At 47.6% G+C, this 24,954-nt stretch overlaps 1 protein-coding gene across 1 annotated transcript in view; it reads right to left on the bottom strand.

Annotated features, from left to right (window-relative positions):
* Nucleotides 1–19,371, bottom strand: part of LOC106651289 (cytoplasmic polyadenylation element-binding protein 2) — an 82,216-nt gene extending 62,845 nt beyond the window's left edge. Inside the window, exons 1-2 of the mRNA XM_023460330.1 lie at nucleotides 16,097–19,371; nucleotides 2,672–2,783 (exon numbers count right to left, since the gene is read on the bottom strand). Of these exons, the coding sequence (XP_023316098.1) occupies nucleotides 2,672–2,783; nucleotides 16,097–17,275 (1,291 nt within the window). The 5' untranslated portion in view covers nucleotides 17,276–19,371. The remainder of the gene's footprint in view (nucleotides 1–2,671; nucleotides 2,784–16,096) is intronic.
* Between the last annotated feature and the right edge of the window lie 5,583 nt (nucleotides 19,372–24,954).

The following is a 24,954-nucleotide window of genomic DNA, read 5'->3' as shown; positions in this document are numbered from 1 at the left end:
GGAAAGGAGGCTCGATTCGTCCCTCCGCGTCCCTCCAGACGTGTCTCGTCGTTAACGACGATGTCTATCGCCCTGAGGTACGTAGCTGTATACGCGTATACACATACGTGTACGGTGTACACGGACTCGGCCCGCGTGTTTCATCTCTCCTTTGGCTTCCTTTTTTTCGGCAATTCAGCACGCCTAATCTTAACAACCTCTCGGTTAGACCTTTTCAGCGATGTGCGCACGTGAATATATACACGTAGTAGGTACGGACGAGTTGGGAGGCCTGTGCACTTGAGGCCGTCAAAGAGAAACAGCTGCACACACACACATACACACACACATACACGCAACCCTTTTTCGCAGCTCTTGGCGCGTTATGGCTATTGGCGCGGAAACCTACCCACCCACGCCAGACACCAAAGTCGACTTGTTTTCTGCTCTGTCGCGTGCTTTTTCCATCCATACACGGCTTGCTTCTGCTTTTTCGTCATCCTGTTCCTCCTCTTCTTCTCCTCTCTTTCTTTTCACCTGTCCAGCTTTGATAAAAATACTAAACATTTCATCTACTAGCAAAATTGCTGAACATTTTAATGAAGTTCGTTAGGATCGTGCGGCTTTGAAAGACGGCGCGAAACTAGATGTAGAAATGTGTAACGAGGAATCAATAATAAATAGTTTTTCTTCTCTATGTAAAAGCACACGATTGAAGGTAAGTTACGATCGTTGGTAAAATTTAAAAATGAATTCAAAGGTAAAAGGATGTAAGCCTCGTTCATCATGCCACTGGAGATACGTTATAGCATTTTAATTCATTTCCGCGAGAGCTTTTGCGCCCGCACACGAGATGTATCGCAGCTCGAGGAAAAGTGGAATATTCCTCTCGCGCTCCTAGTTCCGAGATGCTCAAACAAAGAAACACGCTGAAAGTTGATTCTGCAGAAAGTTTCGCCAGGCAGCAGTCCCCGTCGCTTACGCAGAGCTTTTACAGCGTCGTACGCATAAACTTGAACAAATAAAACTGGCCACAATAAACTATATTCTCCATTCTTGATTCAAGCTCGACTAAAAGTTTATTTGGTATCCGCTGCTTTCGATGGCTGCTCGAGGCAAGCTCGTTTATCGATTACTTCCCATGCAGCTAGATTTGTAAATTAAAATTCACATCGGCTCGCGTGCGCACGTTTTTGTATATTAACAGTCAGCGACTCGTAAGCTGGCAGGAGATTTCGTCGTCGTCAAAAAGTCTCATCAGGCCGCGTAAGTATACACGCAGGGCAAAGTGCATCGAAGCGCAGCCGCCGAAAAAAGAAAGCATCAAGAAATTCTCTCCCGTAGTCGCTCGATGCCGCTCGTCGTCTCTTTGTTGCTCTAGGAACACGTCGTTTTGCTACACACGAGGGCGCGCGGAGCTTTTTCTCTCGCTACATCTTCCATGGCCACTGCACTCGGGATCGCTGCGATGAAGCTTTCTCATTTCAATGTCGCAATGTGCGGAACGCGCAAGAGCTCGTCCAGCCGCTCTTTTTACCGATATTAAAGTTGGCAAATTTTTCGCCGAGGAGTAGAGCAACACCTCGTCTTCGTTGTCGAGCTTGAACTTTTACACTGATTAATCGCGATGCAAAAAAATGAATGATGTGGATTTCCTTTTGGAAGGAGTACAAGTGCACTAGGACTTGCGGGACTACTCGTGATCGCTCGAACGACGCTCGGTACGTGCGATAGGATAAAAAAAAAAGAATCGTTTGATGTCTCGGGCAAGAGGAAAAAAGAAGAAGAATTAAAGAGGGGCGTGAGACCGAGGCTTGCTCCGTTCGGTGGTCTGCCTACGCTGCTATACGGTACCTGCTCCACGACACGTCTGAGAGCCTCTCGAGGCACAGGCTCAAACATGTGGAGAGTAGCGACGAGCTTATACCCGTGCACCCCGACAACGACGACGACGACGACGACGACGACGACGACGTGGATGACTACGGTGCAGACGAGGCTACAATCGAACGAAGGTATTTCGAGTGTGTGGTGTATGTTGCGGCTGCACCGAGAGACTATTATTTTTTTTCGCAATTATCGCTTTTTATGCGCTGTTACTTTTCAGCAGAATCCCTGCAGTCGTCGCATTTTCAGAGCTAATTTACAATCCGCATGAAATCTGCTCGAATATCGTAGGCAGGGTGAAGGAAGCTGAAAAGTCAGTCAGCAATCAAGGTAATGCGCATGTAAATATATACCTAATTCATGTAGGCACGTAAACGCGCATCCAAGGCAAAGCTAACTTTGCTGGACCAGCAAAGCCAGTGAGGCAGAGAGAAACCAAGAGAAATGGTGAAAACGAGCCGAAGCGCGAGAGGATTTGCCCTTACTTTAAACGCGGCACATGTGTGTGTGTGTGTGTGTGTGTGTGTGTGTGTGTGTGTGTGTGTGTGTGTTTATGCAAGTACGCGTTCCAAGCGAGACCATTGTTGCAGTTGTCTGGCTATCTCGCTCTAGCTGTGTTTCGCTTGGCCTGTTTTCGATGATCGCTGAGAGGCCAGCAGCTACAGGCCTTAATTAATGGACGCGAATAGGCGCGTTGATAGTCGGCAAAAGTGCTGTATGCCGACAACTGTGTGTACATATAGAGATGTTGCATAGCCGCAAACGTTGCTAGTAATGATAAAAAGTCGCCGAGACGCCTACGTACCTTTGAGATGTTCCGGCGTATCGGCCGCTCCGGCTCTCATGATGTCGCTCAAGTAGTGCTCGAGCGTCCGCATGTTGTCCAGCGGCGAGTTGCCGTTTGCCGCCATGCGCTCCTGAGAACAAAAAGAAAAACAGTCGCACGTTAGGATGGTTGCTTACGATGGCTGCTTGCTCGCATGTTTACGAGGATATAAGCGGATGAGCGGGGGCAACATCAAATGGCTCGGCAAAGCCACTGACCGCTCAGCCATTGAGCCATTGTCCTCTCTCGAGGCCGCAAGGAGGTACACGCAGTTGCAGTCGCGAGACTCAGTCACCCAGGCCCGGGGGAAAGAAATGAAAAGCGCCCGCGAGCCGCCAAATTATTCATGGAATGCGCGCACGCGTGTACGTGAACGGGGGGTGATTAACCCTTGCGCGAACGAGCTTCTGCTGCCGCTGTTGAGATTATTCTACCTCGGCAGGTCGTCGAGCGCCGCGCCTGAAATATTCAAGCGGCGCACAGCTGCGGATAGCTGCGCAAAAATATATCTCGTTTTCAGCCTCGACTCGCGCGCGAGCTGACCAATAAAAGGGCCGCGATATCCACCGTAACGATTCACTCTATAGCGGTGAAGCGAAGAAATTAGAGTCGCTCGAGGCTCTCGTGCTCGTCCATCGGCTCCGTCTCCGAAGCGTCGCTCTATCCTCGCCGAGTCTACTCGGGCTGCATCGACGACGACGCGAAAGGACTAGGAAGAAAAGACGCTCGCTTCCGGATGCGAATGCGCTGCTATTCAAAAAGGGCGTCTAGACGTTGCTACTATTCCTGCTGCGCTCGGCAGCTAATAGACCACTTGGCTTGCATATTATTCGGGGCTTTATCGTGTCGGAGTAATAATCAATTTTTTTTAAAAATCAATAAACACACGAAAAAAATAATATTCTCTGAGGGAAAGTCGCCCAGCGGCTTAATACGTCGGTAGGGTACGATATTTCAGAAAAATATTTGTCTGTTAAAAAGCGAAGAACTATTTTCCGGCTCGTAATTCGCTAATACAACAGTTCGCAAGTAAATAAATCAACAAGAAGGTATCGCAAAGACTAGTTCACACTCTTTGAGGTAAAATCGAGCCTTGCGCGAGTCAGTAGTACGAGAGCGCGTTTGGTCAGGCGGCAGCTGAAAAAGCCACGACCACTAGACCGAATGCGGAGACTTTTTCTCTGGATCCTAAACTCTCGCTGTGTCCTGCGATCACATCAAAAGCAGCTTCGAGATTGATTATCCGAAAGAAGTCGGCGAGATTATCGGATATAAAAAGTTGGATTCGATACGGCGCGTCGAGCTATGCGCACGGATATCGTTATCAGCCGGTGAATGGCAAATGTGAGCCACGTAGTGCTTGCTGCACACACATGTATTCGTGCATACACATATTCGCGGGGGATAGATAGAGCATGAATTTGTGGAAGGAGAGCCGATACGATGCCGCTCGAAATTAAAATCGCGTGCGGCGTGTATATCGTCGCCCCAGCGCAAGAACAGCACTAATAAATTCAAGTGGCAAAAAGGTGCCTTAATCGTATCCTTTTAACATAGGACTAAGGCACGTTTTTGCTACTTGAGTTATTTGTGCGGTTCTTGCGCTGGGGCGACGATATATGCTGCAGCGCCAGGAGGTGCTGTGTGGGGCACCGCAATACGCCACTCACGACCCTGCGTGGAGTCGCTCACTCACACTAGCTCGCAGCCGCGATGCACTCGGGCTCGGGAGCTTGCGCACACTTACACACACACACACACACACACGTAAACATAGAGAGGTAGAGACGCGGGGGGGGGGGGGGGGGGGGTTTTTNGGGGGGGGGGGGGGGGGGGGGGGGGGCGAGTTTTTCCTCGACTGCGAGGCATGCACGTGCACACGTACACATGGAAAGCTCCGCCCCTGCGATGGTGTGCGCGGCCCGTGCATCAGAGCTGCAGCTAAAATCAATATTGAGAGAGGAAAGGGCGTCGACAGCGTCCCCGTGTGTAAGCCAGCTCCCTCCAACCTCTCGCTATGCCCCCCTCGTTTCCCTCCTTAAGCCTCGCGCTCGCTGCAACTCTCCATAGCTCCACCTCCCTCTTTCAGCCAGCTCTCTTTACCCTCTTTGCCCTCTTTCTCTCTCTCTCTCTCTCTCTCCCTCCGTCCAACGTGGCGCAGCCGAGAGCTTCTATTCTATGAGCGGCTGCAGCAGCAGCGCATTATTTTGCCGAATAAATCCAAGTTGAGCCAAAACTAAATCTTGGCCAGCTCTCGGCGATTTATGCCTCGAGCCTTTGCCCCGAGTAGCCGCACGAGCGCGCGAGGCTTTTGCGAAATATCGCTCAACAGCTGGCCGACATTATCGCCAGGCCTCGGCTCTCGAGTCGCGCCGGACGTATCTTACGTGTCTGGCTGGAGTCTAAAGTCGCTGTTGCAATCGGCATTTTAATTGCGACGCCGCTACTGGCGTGCCAGCCTCGTCCAGTCTTCTCGCTCCGATCGCTCTGCTAACGTGCGGACTCGAGCTTCGCGTGCCATTGGACGTTCCTCCTGTGGCCCTCCAAGCTCTGCGCCAATTTCACCCGGACCGATTTCCCCTCCCACCGCCCGAGTATTCGCCGTACTCGTAGTAGTAGTAGTTGTAGCACTACCTGCACTATACATCACCGCTACAGTTGCTGGCAGCATCCTAGAAGTCGACGTAGCACGAGCTTTCGCATGAATGTAATTCTGTGGCTGCCACACGACGGCAATAATTGGCTGGCCCGAGCGAGCCCAGACCCGTAGAGCGAGCCTCGTGGTGCCCCCGGCAGCTTCTTCCCATGATGCATGCGGTAGCTCAGGTGTTTCCAGCTGCCGTATCGCGTCTCGACCAACGAGCGCCGAATTTCCAGTGCGTAACGAGCGCCATTCTGGCCCGTGCAAGCGCGTTTGACCTACATTTATTCCCTCTCTCTCTCTCTCTCTCTCTCTCTCTCTCTCTTCGGCATCCCATGCAGCATCCGAGCTGCTCGCCTGCCCCTCGCCTCCGGCTAAATAGATATCCCCTAGCATTTCCCTCTCTGCCCCCTCCTACTCCTCCAACACCCCTACCTTCTCCTGACTCTCTGTTTTACCCTAGCAATATTGCTGGAATAGCAGCTTCTCTCGGGCATTTATTTTTATTTTGTTTTTTTTTTAGCTTTTTATTTTCTTTTTGCCATTTCTAGCCTCGGGTAGAATAAAGTGAGATCTACCCGTATTATTATGAGTGGTTGGCCAAATTCAACTACGTCATCCTACAACTTTTAATCGCATCCTGATACCTGGCAAAATCTCACGTAATTTTGTATTCCACTGGAAGATACGTTTTAGCAACGATCGCCAACGCTATATACTCGCGCACCAGCCAAGACAAACAATCCTCTTGTTCCCTCGAATGGCTATAAACGCAACTGTAACGCCACCTCTACAGCTGCAGGTGTAAGCTCGCGCAGTTCTGCTCTATAATATCCAGAGTCGCAGACTCGAGAAAATTGCGATCGTCGATTCTTATTATCTTATCGCTGTGCCGATGCGGCCTTAGAACTGCGCCACTGTCTGATGCAACGGACACAGCTAACCGCGTTGGTCTCGGGCCTGCATACGTAAGAGCAATTAGTGCTCCTTCGAGTAATCGGAAGCGTCGATGATGCAATCGGGTCGTCTGTGGATGCGACACGAAAATAGATGTCCTTTGATCTTTATGTGCTCGAATTTTTGACAATAGTTGTTATTTGGGCCTGGAAATGACAACTCTGTCATTGCAGCTTTTGAGGTAGCAAGCTGTTTTGAGCGTAGCCGCAATGATCCTAGACTTTGCGTCATGCAAGTAGATTATATTAAATATCCGCTCGAGTCGATCGACGGGAAGAAAAATTGCCAAGACCTGTTCTCAAGGAAATTATTCGCTGTTTTTAGGCTAAATCGTTGCCTGAAACTCGTGGGCAAGGTATTTCTTTTGTAGTCCGGCTGTTGGCGCAAAGGAGACGAATGAGGCTGGCTTTTTCATCCGGCCTCGGTAGCATTTCGCGGAGGAGCTGGCGTTTGGGAAAAGTACCCGAGTGTTGCGCAAGAAGCACAGCTGCGTTAAATCAGCGTCGGCCGTCCGAGGCAGGCCAGGAATCGTTATAGGTGTACGAGTCCAGGCGCGATACATGCTAAGCGCCTTCTCCCATATAACAAAAGCTCGAGAATAGGAAAAACGTGAACGCGCTGGTAAACGAAGAGAAATGGGCTAAGGGAGTTTTGCAGAGGCAGCTCCCGGAGAAAAGAAAAAAGAAACGACAGCCGCAGCTCACCCCTACGCAGCACTCAGGATTGATAGTTTCGCTGGAAGGAGCTGGAAAGTATTTGTTTCCGCGCCACGAGTGTATCGAGTTTAACGCGAAGCTGCTGCCGAGGGCCGAGCGACGAGTCGAAGAGTCGAGTTTGAAAGCGACTCGACACTGCAAGGGATACGGGATGGAATAATGAACATACGCAGGTAGACGTGCAGTTCCAGGACAAGAACAATTAGTCAGGCGCGAGATCAAAAGGCAAGAAGACGACTGCACTTGGTCGAGTCTAGACGCGACGCGCAGCGCATCAGCGAGCGAGAAGAATGAAGTAAATGCGAGGAGGCGCTTTTTTCCCCGGTAATCCCGGCAATTGAAATTTACCTGCTCGCCGAGTGTGTGACGATAAATCGCGTGTATATATAACACGGCGTTATCTCTCGCGCACCGCATTTGTCTCGTCCCTCCTTTTGTTTTTGCATCGCGCGCGTTTGTGTGTCTCTCTCTCTCTCTCTCTGCTGCGAGCTGCGAACTGCGAGGCAGCGGCTCAGCGCCTACAGCAGCGTCATTGTTTCGCGCGCGACGCGAATCGAGGCTGTACTAATGACTTGGAGAGCCCCGCTAACTGGCGTATATTTACAGCCTGCTTATAAATGCCAGCTGTACTTTTAGAGAGTCCAATGTATAGCCTGCCTGCAGCGGCTTAAATCCGATTAAATTACCTTTACTTAACGAGCTCACGCCATTTTAATACATGAATCCTCACATAGACACCGCAAATGCGTGTGCCCCTTTCCCCATTTTACTTGTGTCATATAATGTGTCGCTGCTCACTAGTATCCTACAAATAATATGAATTAATGCAAAACATCTGGCCCGATGAGACACATTTTTTCCTCCCAAAACATGAAAATCTGCCGTGAAAAGTTTTCAATACTTTTTTGATTATCAAATCTCAATTATCAATAAGAATTTGAGATTTTAAGAAATAGCAAGTTTTAGCTTCGATTATGTATGAACTAGCTGAATTGAGATTTTTCCCTACAAGCTCGTGTTGAAAAGCTAATTGTTGTTATGACTCGGTAAGATAATTGCTCGCGATAAAGGATAATTACGAGATCGGTGGAAAAAAAAAGAAAAAGAAAAAAGCGAGAGCCTAGCGAGCATGGAATCTTTGCTCGGAGCAATTATAATTTATAAGCGGTCTGAGCGAGATGTATATTACATATATACTCCCAAGATCGCTGCGATAACAATAATCGAGCCAGCACTATAGCAGTCGACTGAATTTTTATATAAGTAATGCCCTGCACGAGACATGATTTATGAATCGCGTATCATTCGTATACGCGTGGGTGTGAATTTGTATTGAACGAAAGCGACGAGCTCAAAAAAAGCAATGGAAGCTCGGGAAAACGCTGTATATACCCAAGAAAATGAGAGAGCATGGAAAAAAACGTGCTCGCGCCAACTTGCAGAGACATTCGAATTGTACAGTATAAGAGAGATAGCGAGAGAGACGAAGAAGTAGAAGCAAAAGAAGAAGGGAAGAGGGTTTCGAGAGCAAAGCGAGAAAGTAGGTCACGCCATTGGAGAAGGTGGGCGGCGACATCGTGAAAGGGTTGCAGCAGCTCGGCGACGCTTTGCGCGTTTGCGAAAAATTCAATGCTGGATAATGTTGGCGAGGATCGTTTTCAGCCATCAATTGAGTCGTTGATCGCGCGAGCACAAAGACCAAAGTCAATCGCTATATACATGGAGTTGAAACAGCTGAGAGCTGCAGCGCAGCCTTATAGTCGATAGCCACGAGAGAAATAATGGCATAAGTGCATGACTCGGATTCGGTACTCGTGTGTTTTGCGCGCATACAAACATTACAGCTAGCTAGCATACAGCATATGGGGGGATGACAAACGTAGAGGTAAGTTGCTGGCGAAACAATCGATAATATTCGGCTGAGCAATGAACGTCGCACGCCATGAAATTCGCACGAGCTCGCCGCACGATGCAGTCGTGGTTTTAATGCCAGCTCGTACTCGAAACGTCACCTCCGCTGATTCTCGAGGGCTGGGAAAATATCTCCGAAGGGGTCAAGCTCCCCCAATGTAAAGAAACAAGTCGTCGGCGCGTACGTTCCAGTGGTCGCTACACGCTGCGATCGCTAATGTAGTGCGCGTAGGTGGTATGATATCGAGTGCGCGCGCACATCGACGAGGGTACGCGTTCGCTGGGAGCACGAGCAAGGGAAGCGAGAGATCGAGCCAACAGAGACGCCAGCTCATTTATCGGAGATTTTACGAGGGTGCCGTCGACGCTTCTGGGGCGCGACCTACATTCCTGGGGATTCACTAAGAGCAGCAGTAACAGTAGTAGCAGCGGAGCAAGCCTATACGTCTACGTGCAGAACTGGCGAGCTTCTCTCTCCATCTCGCCAGGCCCTCTCATGGCTATATACCTATGAAATATTTACCGCTCGCGCGAGCTGCGAATATTTTTCGCCTTTTTATCAAGGGTTGCGAGTTTACGATTTTTCGCGCATGCCACAAGGGGGGGAGTCGACTTTCGAGGCAACTATTTGCTGCCGCCTCGAGGCAAGTTCGAGAGCGGCCCATGCAAAAAAGCACCGCGTCGACTTTGTTTCTCGATCGAATTTCGCCTCTACGTATATACGGAAAGCTCCGTAGCTACGGAGTAGTTGGCGTTGTTTAGCGCGCAGCTGAAAAGAAACGAGCGAGCGCGAGTGGCAAAAAAAGCGCGTTCCGGAAAAAGGGTCGCAATTCGAGGCGCGGAGGTGGGGGTCGAAGCCGCCGCCGCTGCCGCTGCCGCTGCTCGCTAGCGAATCTATATAACGCACCAGCATCAGCGACGCTGACCTATATAGGAGCAACGGCCACTACATACGCTCGCAGCAAGAGATGAGATGAGCTCTGCTCCCTGCACTACTCCACAATACTTTTCTATACTCTACTTGTCTTGTACTTGTGTTAAGGGTGGCCTTTTTTCTTCGCTTTTTTCAATGAATACATTATATACATACGAATAGCTCTTGGGCTTGCGCTTCGTTTTTGTATATTTTTTTTTTTTTGAATTTGCATTTTTCGATGCAGTTGTGCATGTCGCAAAACGAGCGATCGATGTTGAAAAAATGATCGACTGGGAATGATGCATCATAAAATCTCGAACACGAAATGGCTCTTATGGACGAAAAAATCCGTCTCGTGTCTTTAGGGCAGCACAATGGATGCTTTATAAGCTGATGATTAATTCAGCATATCGAAGCGTCGTCGGTGCGGAGCGAGCGTGAAAGCTCCGAGGTCGCTGCTGACCGGCCTCTATTTCGGTCCAACGAACGAATTCTCTAGCTCATGCACGTAAATTTCCTATAAAATATTAAGGCATGCGTGGAGCTGCTAGGCGACGAGCCGAACTTGCAGCTTGTGCTCAAGATGAAATGCTTCTCTAGGAATAGATCCACCATCAACGCGCAGTACTTTATATACATAAATATATGTGCGGCTGTTGCACGCCTAGGCAACATAGACTTTGAGCAACTTTACGTACAAGCCGAATATTGCCTACTGCTCTTCTGCAGTTACGAGTACTTGTAGCACCTACTGTTTCGTGGCTTGCAAAAACGACGTTGCGATGTCGGACTTTTTCACGATCTCTCGAGGCTAATGAGAAAAGGGATCATTCCGCGGCTCCAGCCTGTACGAGGCTGCAATTGGCTTGTATTTCAAATAAGCGAAAACCGATGCTCGAGAGCGAATTAATCCGACAAAACTAGATTAAAATCTCAGGTTCGACGCAGCTGTAAGTCATAGGAGCTCGAAATTATAAGTAGTGTCTCGTCTTGGGTATCTTGTAAACATGGCTCGTTACGCAAATAACACGACTTTCTCGCGCGCAATAAATAAAGCTAAGGCTTCGGCTCGAGTGCAATCGATAAATCGTATACACAGCGAGCTAGCTTCTATACAAACGTAGCTCTGCCAGTCCAAGTCGCTCCGATCTTATGTACACGTCGTTCTCTCAATTTATCAGCGTCGACGCGCACGCGGCCATATCTATAATTAACAAGACTAGAGCATCGCGCGAAATGCCCCTCCCCCGGCCCAAACCCGCGATCGTGCACACGCCGCTACGAGAATTTCGCCGTAACAAAAGCGCGCGCCTTGATCGACTAGCTGACGAGCGCAGCGAGCTACCTATCTGCGCGTCTGTGCGCCGTAGCTTCATTTACAATGCAAATCTTTGGCCCGAGAAATTCCAGAAAGCTGTGGTATCGCAAACTTGCTATGACGCGCGGACGCGAGCCAGGATTGCGCAGACCCGGGTGCCTCGAAAAATCAAAGACGAAAGCTCGGATGCTTACGTCACGATTTGCACATGAGCTAGGTAGCTAGGTACGTTTGCTCAGTTTTTTTTCACAAGCTCCTCTATTTTGTACGAGTATAAATTACGTATCGGTTACGTCTAATCCGAAAGCAAGGCTGCATCTGCAGGTTGGAAGCTAGCTAGCGAACAGCCGATATCGCAATGAAGTAGGCCGGGCGCATCGATCGCCAGCAGCAGCAGCAGCAGCAGTTCAATTAAATCAACGCCCACTGACCATTGTTCATTAGTGTAGTCAGTGCAGACATCGGTGCAGCCGGCATGTGGGGGACATCGCCACGAGCTGCTGTGGCTATACACAAACGAGACAAACATTTTTCACAGGCGATACATACCAACTGCGAGAAACATTTTTAGAATCACAGTCGTTTCACTTCAAAACATACAAACATAAAAACTTTAACATTATTTCTCGCAATTGGTATCAGAGTGAACATCGACTATATAAAGAGTAAAAGTCATGCTGAAGGGCCTGTGAGTAATTTTTATATCCCCGAAATACAAATAGACGACGACGATGACGACGATACGATCGATCTGCGAGTTTGGCGGCATCGCTCGATACGCCGGTAAAATGACGCTGTTAAATTGTGACGCGCGCGCGTGACTATCGCGACGCCAATTTTATGTCTGCATGAGAAGCAGAGCCGATGAATCAAATTATTTATCGTGCCCACTCGCGATCAGAAATGCAATTACAAAAGTCAGCTGCGGTGTACAGGTATAGAGCGTCAACAGGGCTGCGGGAGAGAGAAAAATATGACGATTTTAACGCCATCCGAAATGACTGTACTGACCTAGAACGCGTGTACTGGCTTAATATCAATTACGTTAAAATCAATACGACGGAGCACGTACGTGTGCTCGTGTGCGATAGCCAGCGAGAACAATGGCTTTTTCTCTTCTGTCTCTCTGTCTCTCTGTGCGGTTAGTGGCTGACTCCAATTAGCGAAACGAAGCTACCTGCCCCGAGAGAAGAAGACAGCCTAGGCGTTGTTATATAGGTCTCTTTTTTTGCGAGCTGGCAAACGAAAAGGAAAAAGAAAAAAGAAGAAGAAAAAAGGAAAAGACTATATAGTGCGTGTACGTGAAATGTGCGGCGCCTCGTGACCTGAAAAAACGTCGCAAAGTGACTTTTATATTCTTACGTATACGAGCGATGCGAGTTCGTCGCTTTGTGTAATGTATTCCTCGAGCTTAGACGCGCGAGTACGCGTAGCCGTGCGCTCGGACTCGTGCAGGCGCACACGGACAGCTGCACACACGCGCTCGAGTACGCGAGGCCTATCAATAATTCATGACCGTGTGTGGTAGTAGCCTAGTAGTAGTGGCAGTGGCAGCAGCAGCGCACCCAGAGCTCTGCTATCGATATGCCGGCACCGATATATATTTACATTTGCTCCGAGTCCGATCGAGTTTTACATACAATGTAAAACTCCATTGTATATACAAATCGAAGGAAGCAGTAACGAAATGACGAAAATAAAATTAGTATCGATTTTTGCGAGGAAATTTTTATTAGATGCCGGTGCTGCTGCTGCTGTGCGGAGCTCGGACACGCGGCGTCGATCGATTCGCGAGCAACGCTACGTATACGAGCATATAAGCCAGAACCATTGCTTACGCGACATCTATCTTTAGGTCGTTGGCAAATAAGTAATAATTAAGCTGAAAAAGTAGCGGCGGCCGTTAAATATTGCAACGACGCATCGTGCCATAATAATGAGGCGCGCTCGCGAGCTTTTATACTCGACTCGTAGCGGTGTAGGTAGATCGCGCCAGATTACTCGGAAGAACGCGACGCTACCTGGAACTAATGCAGCTAAAAGAATCATTTGGCTTGTCTACCTACGTGTGCGTATACGATACTATTACGAGGACGCAAAAGTAGACTCCGAGTCGGATAATAACTGCCGGCGTAAGCGTAGCAAACAAGGCGACAAAACGACGAAAAACGACGAAATCGAGCTCGTTCTTTCCACCTTCTCCAGGTGCATAAATTGAAATTAAAATTTAGCTCACGATTCCGAGTCACACGCGCGCCCGCCTGATAAGCTGCCTGCGCTGCGCTGCTCACACTTATATATATGTTCACCTCCGTTTATAGCCGCATGTGCGCGACGCCTCTCTATATACTCACACGCGCGTATAAGTACACATGTATATGCCGTAAGCGAGTAGTAATGGTGCTATCGATTGCACTTTATGCCGAAACGGCGCAGCGAGTCTGTCTAGAGCTGACGCGCGCGATGCTAATTGAATATGTGCAGTGTCGATGCCGTACGGGCAATAAACCGACTCCCGCGCACCTATCATAAATATTGCCGGGTTTTTGGACTTTCTGCTACTATTAAACCATGTGGGCTGGAAGTGGAAGCGTGGCACGTCTAACATCTCTCTCTCTCTCTCACGCGTTAATTTTTTTCTCCTCGCAGTCGCTCGAGCATGGCGCTATCTTATCTTATCAGTCCTTTTACGTAGCAGCTACCGTGGCCATGCCTGCCTGCCTGCCTGACATAGCTGATCGTACATGCATGTGCCGCTAGCGACGCTACTTTTACAGCTTTCCTTTTTTTCCTTGCCTACGGAAGAGTTCGACTCGCGATTACTTTTCGTATAAAATCGATTGGCACTTGAGCGAGAGAGACTATCACCGGCCTGCTCGGCTCCGAAATCTCGACGCAAAAATTACCAGCAGTATGGCAAACATACATGATTTCTGCTGCGCTTATCGAGCAATAAAAAACAGCCTCGCAATTCGCGAGTAAACATACGCACATACGCTCGTATACGTGCGTGGCTGTAGATGCTCGACGGCGAACATTTATTTGCAACGTGGCGCACAATCGGCCGCTATGAAATTAATTAAATTTCGTCAAACGATCGTCAACACCAGGCGTTCGGCCGAGTTTACTTTATTTACATCAACGAAGCTGGCCCGTCCATGCTCGGAAATCGTTTCGATTATAAGCCAGTTGTACTGTGTACAATTCGGGTCGTTGCGCATCCTCGCACCGATCGTCGCAGATTCACTCGTAAAATTTAGCCAAAGGAAAAAACACGAATTATAAAGATACAAAGAGTTTTTATCGCGCATTTTTCGATCCGGATCGTTTCTTGAAAATTGAATGTCAAAAGATCAGATTGAATGGGCTATTTTGTTTCTTCATGAGCGAGCTAGCGATCGCTGGCCGCTGCAGAGTAATGAAGCCGGGAACCCCCCCGAGCACAATCCGATGACGTACACGCGTTAACACGCCTCGTTTAGCTTGTCGTCAATTTGTACCTCGATCGATGTAAAGAACGACGGAGCGAAAGAGAGAAAAAAAAGTCAACGAGATGAAAAAAATAATTTTTCTGCCTACACGAAGCTGCGCGTGGGTGTACTCGTATATATAAATAACACTCGTGAAATTCCAACTCGAAGTTCTCTATAGCAAGATTCACTCGTGTGTCCACAAAATGCAATACAGCTCGACGATGCGAGCTTGGATTTTGCGCAGAAATTTCCTCGAGACTCGTGATCGGCCAAGTTTATTTTGGCTGGCGAAGATCCTTTCGATCGTTGGTGCGTGTCCGCCGAGGCTCGGTGTGTTGCCGAGCTGAGCGCGTGAATCAGACGAGCTTCGAGTCGCACGCGCAAGCACGGAGCGCATGCACATGCATGGACAAGAAAGCCGACGCGTCTATTTCGGTAGGTCGGTGAAAATAGCTTTAGAGCTTCGACTGGGGGTACATAGTTAAGCTAAAGAGACACCTAGGAGAGGAGCTTATATTATGCGTTGTACTACACGCTTGGCGCGGAGCGTCGTCGTGTTATGTACTGCGCGTTATATCGTACATGCGCATACACGGAATTGGGTCAGGTTCTTTTTTCCACGTTGATTCTCTGCAAGTGCGTTTCGTTTAAGGAGATGTAAAATATTCTTTCCTAAACAATGTATTTTCTCCCGTTTGCGGTGTTGTCGTTTGTGCCATAATATAATACGATTGTACGGGTGCAGCGCAGCTATGGGACATGGCTCGAAACGAAAATGAATCGGTGACTAAGTCGCCCGTTGGCTGGCACATGCACACACAGAGATACACATTTAGAGCCCGAGGCGTTTTTAAGTATGCGCGCCGATCGTAAGTCAGCGCGACGAGTGAAACTACGAATGGGCCGCGCGTTGCGTTGATCGAGCGCGAAAAGCACACACAGAGAAAAGTATATCAAAAATAAATGACGTATAAATACGTTATGTGCGTAATGTAGCAGCAGCAGAACTCGAGCAACGAGAATTAAACGTTTCGTTGGCTGCGTGTGACTCGCCACTAGCGTCTCTATATTTAAAATCAAGCGAAAGAGAGAGAGAGAGAGAGAGAGAGAGAGAGAGAGAGAGAGAAAGCGAGATTTGCGCCTTTCGGCAGAGTTGCATAACCTCTGGCGAGTGCATCTATAAAAGTAAGATGTGTGCTTGTATTTTAGTTCGCCCGCGTGGTTTATTTTTTACGCGCGCCTTTGCGTGTGTAGTTATACCAACGGGCGAGTTATGCTCCCGAGTGCGACGATTGATCGGCGATATCTCATTTCGAGGTCGTTAACCCCCCGAACTGAAATTAAAAAAAAAAGAAAAAACAAAAACACATAGAACCGGGGGAATAGAATCGATTTATAATACAATAGTAGCTCGAGTGGCGGATAAGCAATGGCAACGAAAGATTGTCTGAGTCAACGATAAGACGACGCACCTGCTGATACGGCGACATCTGCAGCAAGTCGCGCTCGTCGGCCGAGGTCACCTCGAACGTCGGGGCCGTTTGCATGGGGTAGAGGCTGCCCTTGCCCGGATACGAAGTGCTGCGTCGAAATTTCACCGGACTGATGCTCTGTTGCTGCTGCTGTTGCTGATGCTGCTGCTGCTGGTGCTGTTGCTGCTGCTGACCGGGAAAAGTGGGACTGGGCTTTCTGCCCTGCATCCCGGCCGCAGCCTGTGCCGCAGCGGCTGCCGCGGCCGCCGCGTGCAGATTCGAGTGCAGAGGCGGCAGATTCGGCACGGACTTGCCCCGATTCCAGGGCGACAGAGCCGGGCTCGACTGGGCCGGATTCTGAGGGCCCCAGTGCTGAGCGCCACCCGACGACTGCTGAGCTCCGCCTCCACCGGACCAGGCGCTGTAGTTCTTGTTTTGCATGTACTGCTGTTGCTGCTGCTGTTGCTGCTGCTGTTGCTGCTGTTGCAGGGCAGCGTGTCGATTTCCCGCGCTGTGATTGACCGACTGGGCGGCAGCGGCTGCGGCTGCGGCGGCTGCAGCGGCGGCCACGGCCTGTTGCTGGGCGAAGTTGTGGCTGGCCGTGATGGCGCGTCGGGCCCCGGCGCTGTTCGAGGCCGCGGCGAACAGACCCGCCGGGTTGTTCGAGCTCGGGAAGTTCTGGAAGGCGGCCATGGAGTTGGCCCCGTTGCCGCTGCCGTTGACCGGCTGCTGCTGCTGCTGGAGGTTGGCCGCGGCTGCCACCGCTGCGGCGTGCAGTCCGGAGGCGTCGTCGGCCCAGAGGTTCGGTACTCGGACGCCCGAGTCCTGCTGGCTGGCCGAGCCGAAGCCCTGGAGGCTCGAGCAGCTGCCCAGCGAGACGTCCTTGTCGACTATCGAGGCGACCGAGGAGGACGCGAGGCTCGAGCCAGCCCCGACGACGATACCGTCGCAGTCGCTGGAGGCGTCCTTGCCGTTGTCGGGGCCGGTGCCGCTGCTGCCGGGGGCCGACGAGTCCGAGCCCGGCGACTTGGGCACCGACTGTTGCTGCTGCTGCTGCTGCGGCTTCGAGTCGATCAGCAGGTCGTCCTGCATGATGCCCTGGTTGAGGATCGAGACGGGGCTGCAGCTGCTGGCGGCCGAGGGCGAGAACAAGCTCGTGGCTCCTGCGTAATCGGTCATGTCCGGACTCGATCGGGGGAGAGCTTTTACGAATCCGTGTATACGTTAGGCTTTGTATCGATTGACACGATTGCACCGATGCACCCACGCACGAACGAACGAACGCACGAATGGACACACAGAGCTACACACGGTCGATCACCACACACACGCACAGGTATACCACACTGTTGTCACTATTGACACTGATCGAGCTGGATGCACGCACACAGGTGAAGGGCTATTTATATGCGCTATCGTGTGCCTCGCTCCGCCAGTCGCTGCCAATGCAGCAAAAAGCACGAGTAGTAGTAGGTAGGTATAGCAACCGAGAGACAACAATAACTAGAACGCGAGAGATGCGAGACGAGCTTTGACGATATGCCGTGTGTGTGTGTGTGCCGGGACAAATATTTTCCTCACTTGAACGAGCACTTGGGCACACTGCGAATAATCGAATCAATCACCGCACTCCGCTACGCTGAACTACTTCGAAGAGACGTTGTTGTCACGCACGCACAGCACTATCCGATCGAGGGATGCTAGGCCCACGTATTATTAGCCTCATTATCGACTATATATTTCTTGGCATACGCACGTGTGAGCGCTGCTCCGATCTGTGTCGGTGTTTCACTGGCTGCCTCTGCGACTCTGCGCGTATCGATGCCTATACTCGCGTGCTCCGAATGCGGCTCTCTCACTCTCTCGTACAACTTGTCTCTTTCTCTCGCTCTCGATGACTGTAATTTTCACCTCGTACCTCTCCAACTGCCGCTCGGAGATAAGATAAGGTTTTCTTTCTTTCGTTGCGTGTTTTTTGTGTTGCTCTTTTTCATGAAAAAAGGCGCGAGATGGAGCAGATAGACTGGTCGCGAGGTTCGGTCGACATTTGGTCGTCAGTCAGGGCTAACCGCCGGCGAGCCTCCGCATCGTGCCAGTGGTGCTGGCGCGTCAAGCTCGATCGTCGCTGGTATCAGCAGAGCAGCTTGCAAGCTCCCGAGTCTCGTCACGAGCATGCACCAAGCGACGATTACACTCGCACTCACGGAGCCAGGCAGACAGGCGCGCGCGCACACACACACGGAGCCTTTGCTCTCTTGACTGTTGGCCGCTGTTGAAACGTCACTGGCACGTCGAACGAACGATGCTCGCTGCAATCGCAATTGCCGCGAGTCGTCGTGGCGCAGTGGCAGCAAAAAAGCTCCGATCGCAGCAGCGACTATATGGGTTGCTGCTGCTGCTGCTGTCGTTGGTGGCGGCGAGGAGAGCGAGGGTTGCGGTGAGCCAACAGAGAGACGATGGAACTTTGAGGGGAAGTGGCGGGGGGAGAGCAAGAGGGCTGGAGGGGAACCCCGAGAAAGCTCGCTCGCTCGCAGTAGTAGCAGCAGCAGACGATCACTTCCGGCTCGGTGTGCGTGGCGCGTATATGTGTGTATATATGGGAGCTGCGAAAGCTCGCTGCGCTTCTGAGGCTGCTTGGTGGCGTCTGCTTGGCTGGCCCCGAGCCGAGTGAGAGACTGTGTGGGTCGGCTCGAACGTCGTTTAGCGGCTAAACTCACCGCTGCTGCTGCTGAACGATTCGCTCGTTCTCCACCGGGCAAAAGCGTAATAATCTAATCACGTTGGCTGGTCGGCTCGATGCGGCACATATGCTCGGTGCTCGGTGCGTTGGCTCCCTCCACGCGCGGAGCGACTACTGATGGCTCGTCGTCTGCCACACAACGACGATGACGACGACGACGACGACACAATATGTAACACACAGCTAGGCGTCAAAAGCAGCTAGCTCGACTCACTTTTTCCTCTCTCTCTCTCTTATTATCAAATAGTGGCGAGTCGAGGCAACGCGCCAAGCTCTCTCTCTCTTGCGCCGCAGTACCTATATGCGCGTGCACCTATGTACTCGTGGCTCCGACTCGATTAATATTTTTTTTTTATTACAAATACGTCAACGGCAGCAGCAGTACAAGTGGCAGGCGGCAGCGCGTGGGATCGCGCGCGCTCGTGTGTGCTTGTGGGTGGCTGCTTCGGTGTCGTCGTGCACTGCACACATCGGTAAATATATACCGTCGATAAATGGGTTTTTCGTCGATTGGTGTATGTGTATAAGCAGCGGCTGTGCGAGGCGCGCGCGCTCGTTGGCTGCTGCCGTGTGGCTTTATGCAGCCGACTTTTGGAACACACTGAGTAAAGCTTAGCAGAACACCACCGACGGCTGCGGCCCTCTTTTCCTACGTACACCTAATGCACACCTACACAGACGCGCGCGAATCTGCTGCTGCTGCTGCTGCTGCTGCTGCTGCTGCTCCGTAAGAGTAGAGTAGTGCATGCCTCGTCACAAGCACATGCAGCTCCTCTCGCGCACACATACATGCCGTGTATAACGCATATCGCACGTATACACACACGAGCAGCCGCAGAGAACATCGGAGTATCGGACGCTCACGTATACGGTAGCTCGACTCGGTGGCTCTGTGTCGCGCGCGCGCGCCACTGCCGATCCGCGACGTGGGGGGCTTTTGCGCGCGTCGACTCCCACTGTCCGTGTGTCTACCTATGTACGTGTGCAGTCTCTACTATACTCTACTACTATAGCCGCGATTCAGGCTCGTGCTTGCGCGTCTGTGTGTGCGATGCTCGACGTCGACGATAACGCACGTACTAGAGAGCATACATACGCACGCACACGCAGAGAGCCGAGGAAGGTGCGCGCGCTCTCGCGAGTCACTCTTGGCCCTCGCAGGTTATACGCCGAGCCGAGAAAGCTCGAGCGCGCAAGCGTTGAGTGAAGCTGCTGCTGCTGCTGCCTGGCCGAGCTTGCGCTAGCTGCAGCCTGGATCCTAGCCCCGAGCGCGAGCGGGCTATACTCGCCTATCGCGTCCTACTCGATAAGCTTTTTCCATTCGAACTAGCCGTCGAGTGCATAGTCGGACTTTGCCAGCTCCTTTATCGACATCCAATATCGGCGTGGCTCGTTACTCCGCCACACGCGTTCGGTCCTTATCGACGCTAGGCAAGCAACGATTCGGCTCCGAGCTGTAATTGATCGATGCTATCGATGTATCGCTCGACGCGCCAGTTCGGATCGCAGCAACGGAACTGGGCAACCCGAGCGCCACGGACCGGATCGACCGAGGGCTTTGAATTCCATCGGCGAGTGTCGGCTGCCTCGATCGAGCACCAACGACTCCTCCAACAAAAGCTCCACTCGCGCGCTTACTTTTATTCGTTTTATGCGCGACAGAGAAGCGCGCGTCGCGATCGATTATTTCCGAGCGATAAATCATGTGCACCATGCTCGCTTCTTTCCCGTTGACCTCGTTGAGCCTATTGACCCGCGAGCCGAAAAAAACTCGCCGAGTCACAGAGCGCGCGCGACCGGTACACAATAGAGCCGATAAATATTAAAAGCTCGCTGGAGATAAAGCTCGCGCGCCCAACACCCATTGAAATTCAACGTAGCCGAGCTTTCGGGGGGGCAGCTCGAAATCTCGCAGCTGTACACAAAGCATCCCCATAGCTCATGTACGAGTGCGCACATGTATTTGCGAGAGCGCAACCCAATATGTATATACGAGTGCAGTGACGGAGCCGCTCGACGCTCACCGTCGATCTACGCGCTCGTGCGCAGCTGCGACGACCTACATTTCGACCTCTGCCTCGCGCTTACGACCCAACTACCCCCTTCCCTCTCCCTTTCCTGCGGGCTAGTCGGAGCTCTTCCCCTCGACTCTATACACCGGAGACCATCAATTTTGCCTGTAAAGTACGAAAAAAAAAACGAGCAAAGCGAGAAAAATGAATAGATATGTTAGATGAATTTCCGGTACTCTTCGCACGCGCGATTGTTTCAATTGAAAAGACCCAAGCGCAGATATTTGCACTGATAGTTTTTCCAAAAATGTCTGTACACTTCCTTTACTCGTTGACTTAGATTAATGAGACGTTTTGCAATGTACCACCATCGCTAAATCCCAATCGTACTAAATTATTTGAACAATTGTAGAAGAATTATGAATGACTAAAAAGATGAATGCTCAACCATCGAGGTATTTAGACTCCGGAGTTATTGTGCCAATTGTAGCAAAAAGTTTTTCGTAAAATTAATGTATTTTTTTGCTAAAAATATAATCAATAACAAAACTTCGTTCCTACAGTTTGAATAGGGAAATTCCAAGTAAGATGGTCGTACGAAGCAAGCCAGTTATAAGGGCTTTATATTTTGTTAATGTAACATTGTACGAAGACTTTGACATTTTATACGGTAAACCTACTCGTAATCAGACCTCAGCTAGTTTTCAGACACTTCAGGTTAAAATGTATTTTTAAAAATATTTCTTCAATAAATTACTTTGGAAAAATACAAAACAGTATTTATATACAAAATAGTACTTACATTTTTATAAAAATTTAACTCGAGTGTTGAAATACTTTTATTGATACCTAAACATTTTTCAAAAAAGGCTTAACATTACTTCACTACACTATTCATTTCTTTTTTAATATTCATTATTATCAGATGAAAAACAATACTTGAAAAGTTAGATTTTTGGTTTGTAATTTAGAAAAAATTGTCATGACTTATAATTTTCCGAGTTATGGCTAAAAAAAATTTTAACTTAGCCTCAAATGACTTGAAAGAAAATGTTATGTTTGAGTTTTAAACATATGATCACATCAGAAGCTTGCTAACATAAAAAGAAACAAAATTCAAAATCAAATCAAGTTTAATCCGGTTTGATCCCAGCTCGATCGTCACCGAAAAAAATTCACAGAGTTTCCTTGCACCGTCAATATCTCCTAAATTATTTTAATGTATTAATAAATTTAATAGCCACAAAAAATGCAAACGTATTGAAAACCACAGGTAAAACGTTAAAAGAATATTATTATCTGCTGTTTCAGCGTTGAAAAAAAAATATTTTCAGTTACAAAAAACAAGTTTTTCATGTTAGTGAACATTTTTTTAGGCTATTCAATTTCTCAGAGAATTAGCCATGTTATAAATGCGATACTTAAAAAGTTTCCATTTTCAAATATTAACGTCTCTATTTCATTTATTACACAAATCTCTTGTTGGAACGCCTTACTATAGGCAACTGTCTTGACTTGGATGAATTTCTGGCGATTAGAAGCAGGCATCAAGAATAAATGAGATGGAATAATTTCTTCAAAATTTAACGTATAAAAAAGTGAATAAAAAATTAAATAAAAAAGTTTTTATAAAATCGATTTTATAAAATTATCGCTTTATAAAAACTTTATAAAAACTTTATGAAAACTTTATGAAAAAATCGAAAATTTTGTTTTTGATAAAAACCATTTTATAAAAATCAAATTATGGAAATATATTATGGATATATATAAAGTTTTTATATGGTTTTTATCAAAAACAAAATTTTTGATTTTTTTATAAAGTTTTTATAAAGTTTTCATAAAGCGATAATTTTATAAAAACTTTTTAATTTTTTTACTTGGGACGGTCCAGAATAATGATATGTACAATTTACTAGAGTATAGTATTCAAATTTAATCATTTTCCATAAATTAATTTCACTTTATTATACGTACAAGTAGCCAAAGCTCATCTAATGCTTAGCTTGAGGTTTCGACCTACGCCAGTTGTCTATCGAACAACATGAAACCTCATAAAACTATTTTGATTCATCCGACGACTTGAAATTCTACGTTAGGTAGCTTACATTTGTGAAATGCCTACGTAGAAGGTATTTAGACTTATATCACTATTCACTACTTTAAAATGGGACATTGAAAAGGGTAGTTACGTGTGATCTTCAAAAAAATCCTTTTTTCACCTTTACAGTCTAACACTATGAATGAAAAATTCAAAATAATCAATCCCCCTTCAAAAAATGTTGAAAAAGTATTAGTTTATTTTAGTTCATAACAAAAGCAAGCGTCTTCACTTTTCAGTCAGTCACTTTTTCATAAGCAAACCAAATAAATGAAAATATAAAATAAAATAAAACAGTAAAAAATAAATAAAAAGTTTCTTATTTCACTGACTTTTTCCGAATTCAAAAATGTTCATTTCTTAGTTTTGCTATTTGCCTTACAAAATGATTTTCTTCTATTTGCGGTTTGTGGCGTTGAAAATGGATCGAATGAAAATATTTGCATTTTAGAGCTACCTTTAAATCCCTATATTTTTATGTTCATGGATTATTGCATTCGAAAATTTGTACAAACACCTGATATTCTTGATTTGCTGTAGATTTCAAATTTTATCTACGATTTAATCATTTTTTTCAAAGTTTTAATTTCAAAATAGCGTTCGAGTCATTTGAGCTAAATGCATACACAAATTGAGATTTATTTTGTAGATCACGTGCTTTGGATAAAAAAAAATTTGAAACTATTCTTTTTTGTTTTATTTAATTATAAATTTAATAAAATTAAAAATCCGCAAAATTACATTAAACATTTAAAATTGTTAAAGACAATTAGCTCTTGTTTTATTTGGATTGCAATAATAATAGTTTAAAGCTATAAAGTTTTAAATTCAATTGCTTCCTCACAGAGGAAGCTTTGTGAAGGACCAATTTTCGACTTTCATAACTAATAATCGTAGAGTTTTTTTACAAATATATTCTTAAACTAAACCGAATTGCTGATATATGTCTGTATGTGTGTGTATTTTTAGTTCTGCGTTAAGTATTTAATAAGTTATGAGGGATTTTTGAGAAAAAAAAATTTTTTTCAGGTTTTTTTTTTGTTTTGTCATATTTGTTCAAATACAAACCGGTTTTTTTGAATAAAAGTAATATTTTTTTTTAAGGAAGACCTTTTAACCTTTGAAATTTATGATGTGTCAAAATAGTAGTTTTCGATACAAGGGCCATAAGTAACACTTTTTGGCACGGCGTAGTTTAGGGCCCGAGCGCAACGAGGGTCCTAATAGCTGGGCCGAAAAGTGTCCCCTATGTAACGAGTATCGTACAACATTTTATAGCACTGTGCTAAGTTCACATTTATGACCCCTTTTCCGAGTCATGAGTCGCACTTTCTGGTAGCACGAAGTAAGGTTAGCGCACGAGCGTATGCGAGTGTGATGCGAACGCAGCGGTGCCAGAATGTGCGACTTATGCCACCGATTGCGGTGCCAAAAGGTGCATCACACTCGCATACGCTCTTGCGCTAACCTCACTTCGCGCTACCAGAAAGTGCGACTCATGACTCGGAAAAGGGGTCATAAATGTGAACTTAGCACAGTGCTATAAAATGTTGTACGATACTCGTGCCATGGGGACACTTTTCAGCCCAGCTATTAGGACCCTCGTTGCGCTCGGGCCCTAAACTACGCCGTGCCAAAAAGTGTTAATTATGCCACTAGTATCATAAAGTACTATATTATTAAAGAAGACTATGTTAGCTCAAACTTAATACGAAATTTGTTAAAATTTATGCTTAATTTGTATTATTTAAAACATTTTTTTTATTATTAGTGAAAAAAAAATTTTTTTAGTTCTAGTTTGTTTTGGGTTCAAAATTTATGATGTGTTAAAACATCGTTTATAAAAAATTATTATCTTAAGATGAAACTCGGTATTCGAATCAAGAGGTGCGGTAGCACCTAGCCGGCAAAGTATAAAAAAAATTATAAAAAACACATCAAAACTTATTTCAAAAAACAATTTATTTAAAAGAAAAAAAATTAGAAGTCGAATTGATAATTTTAA

This window comes from Trichogramma pretiosum, unplaced genomic scaffold (assembly GCF_000599845.2).
Source record: "Trichogramma pretiosum strain Unisexual culture from Peru unplaced genomic scaffold, Tpre_2.0 scaffold59, whole genome shotgun sequence".
NCBI classification, from domain to species: Eukaryota; Metazoa; Arthropoda; class Insecta; order Hymenoptera; family Trichogrammatidae; genus Trichogramma; species Trichogramma pretiosum.
Note: the sequence above shows the minus strand (reverse complement) of the source record. Positions and strands in the feature narration are given on the sequence as shown.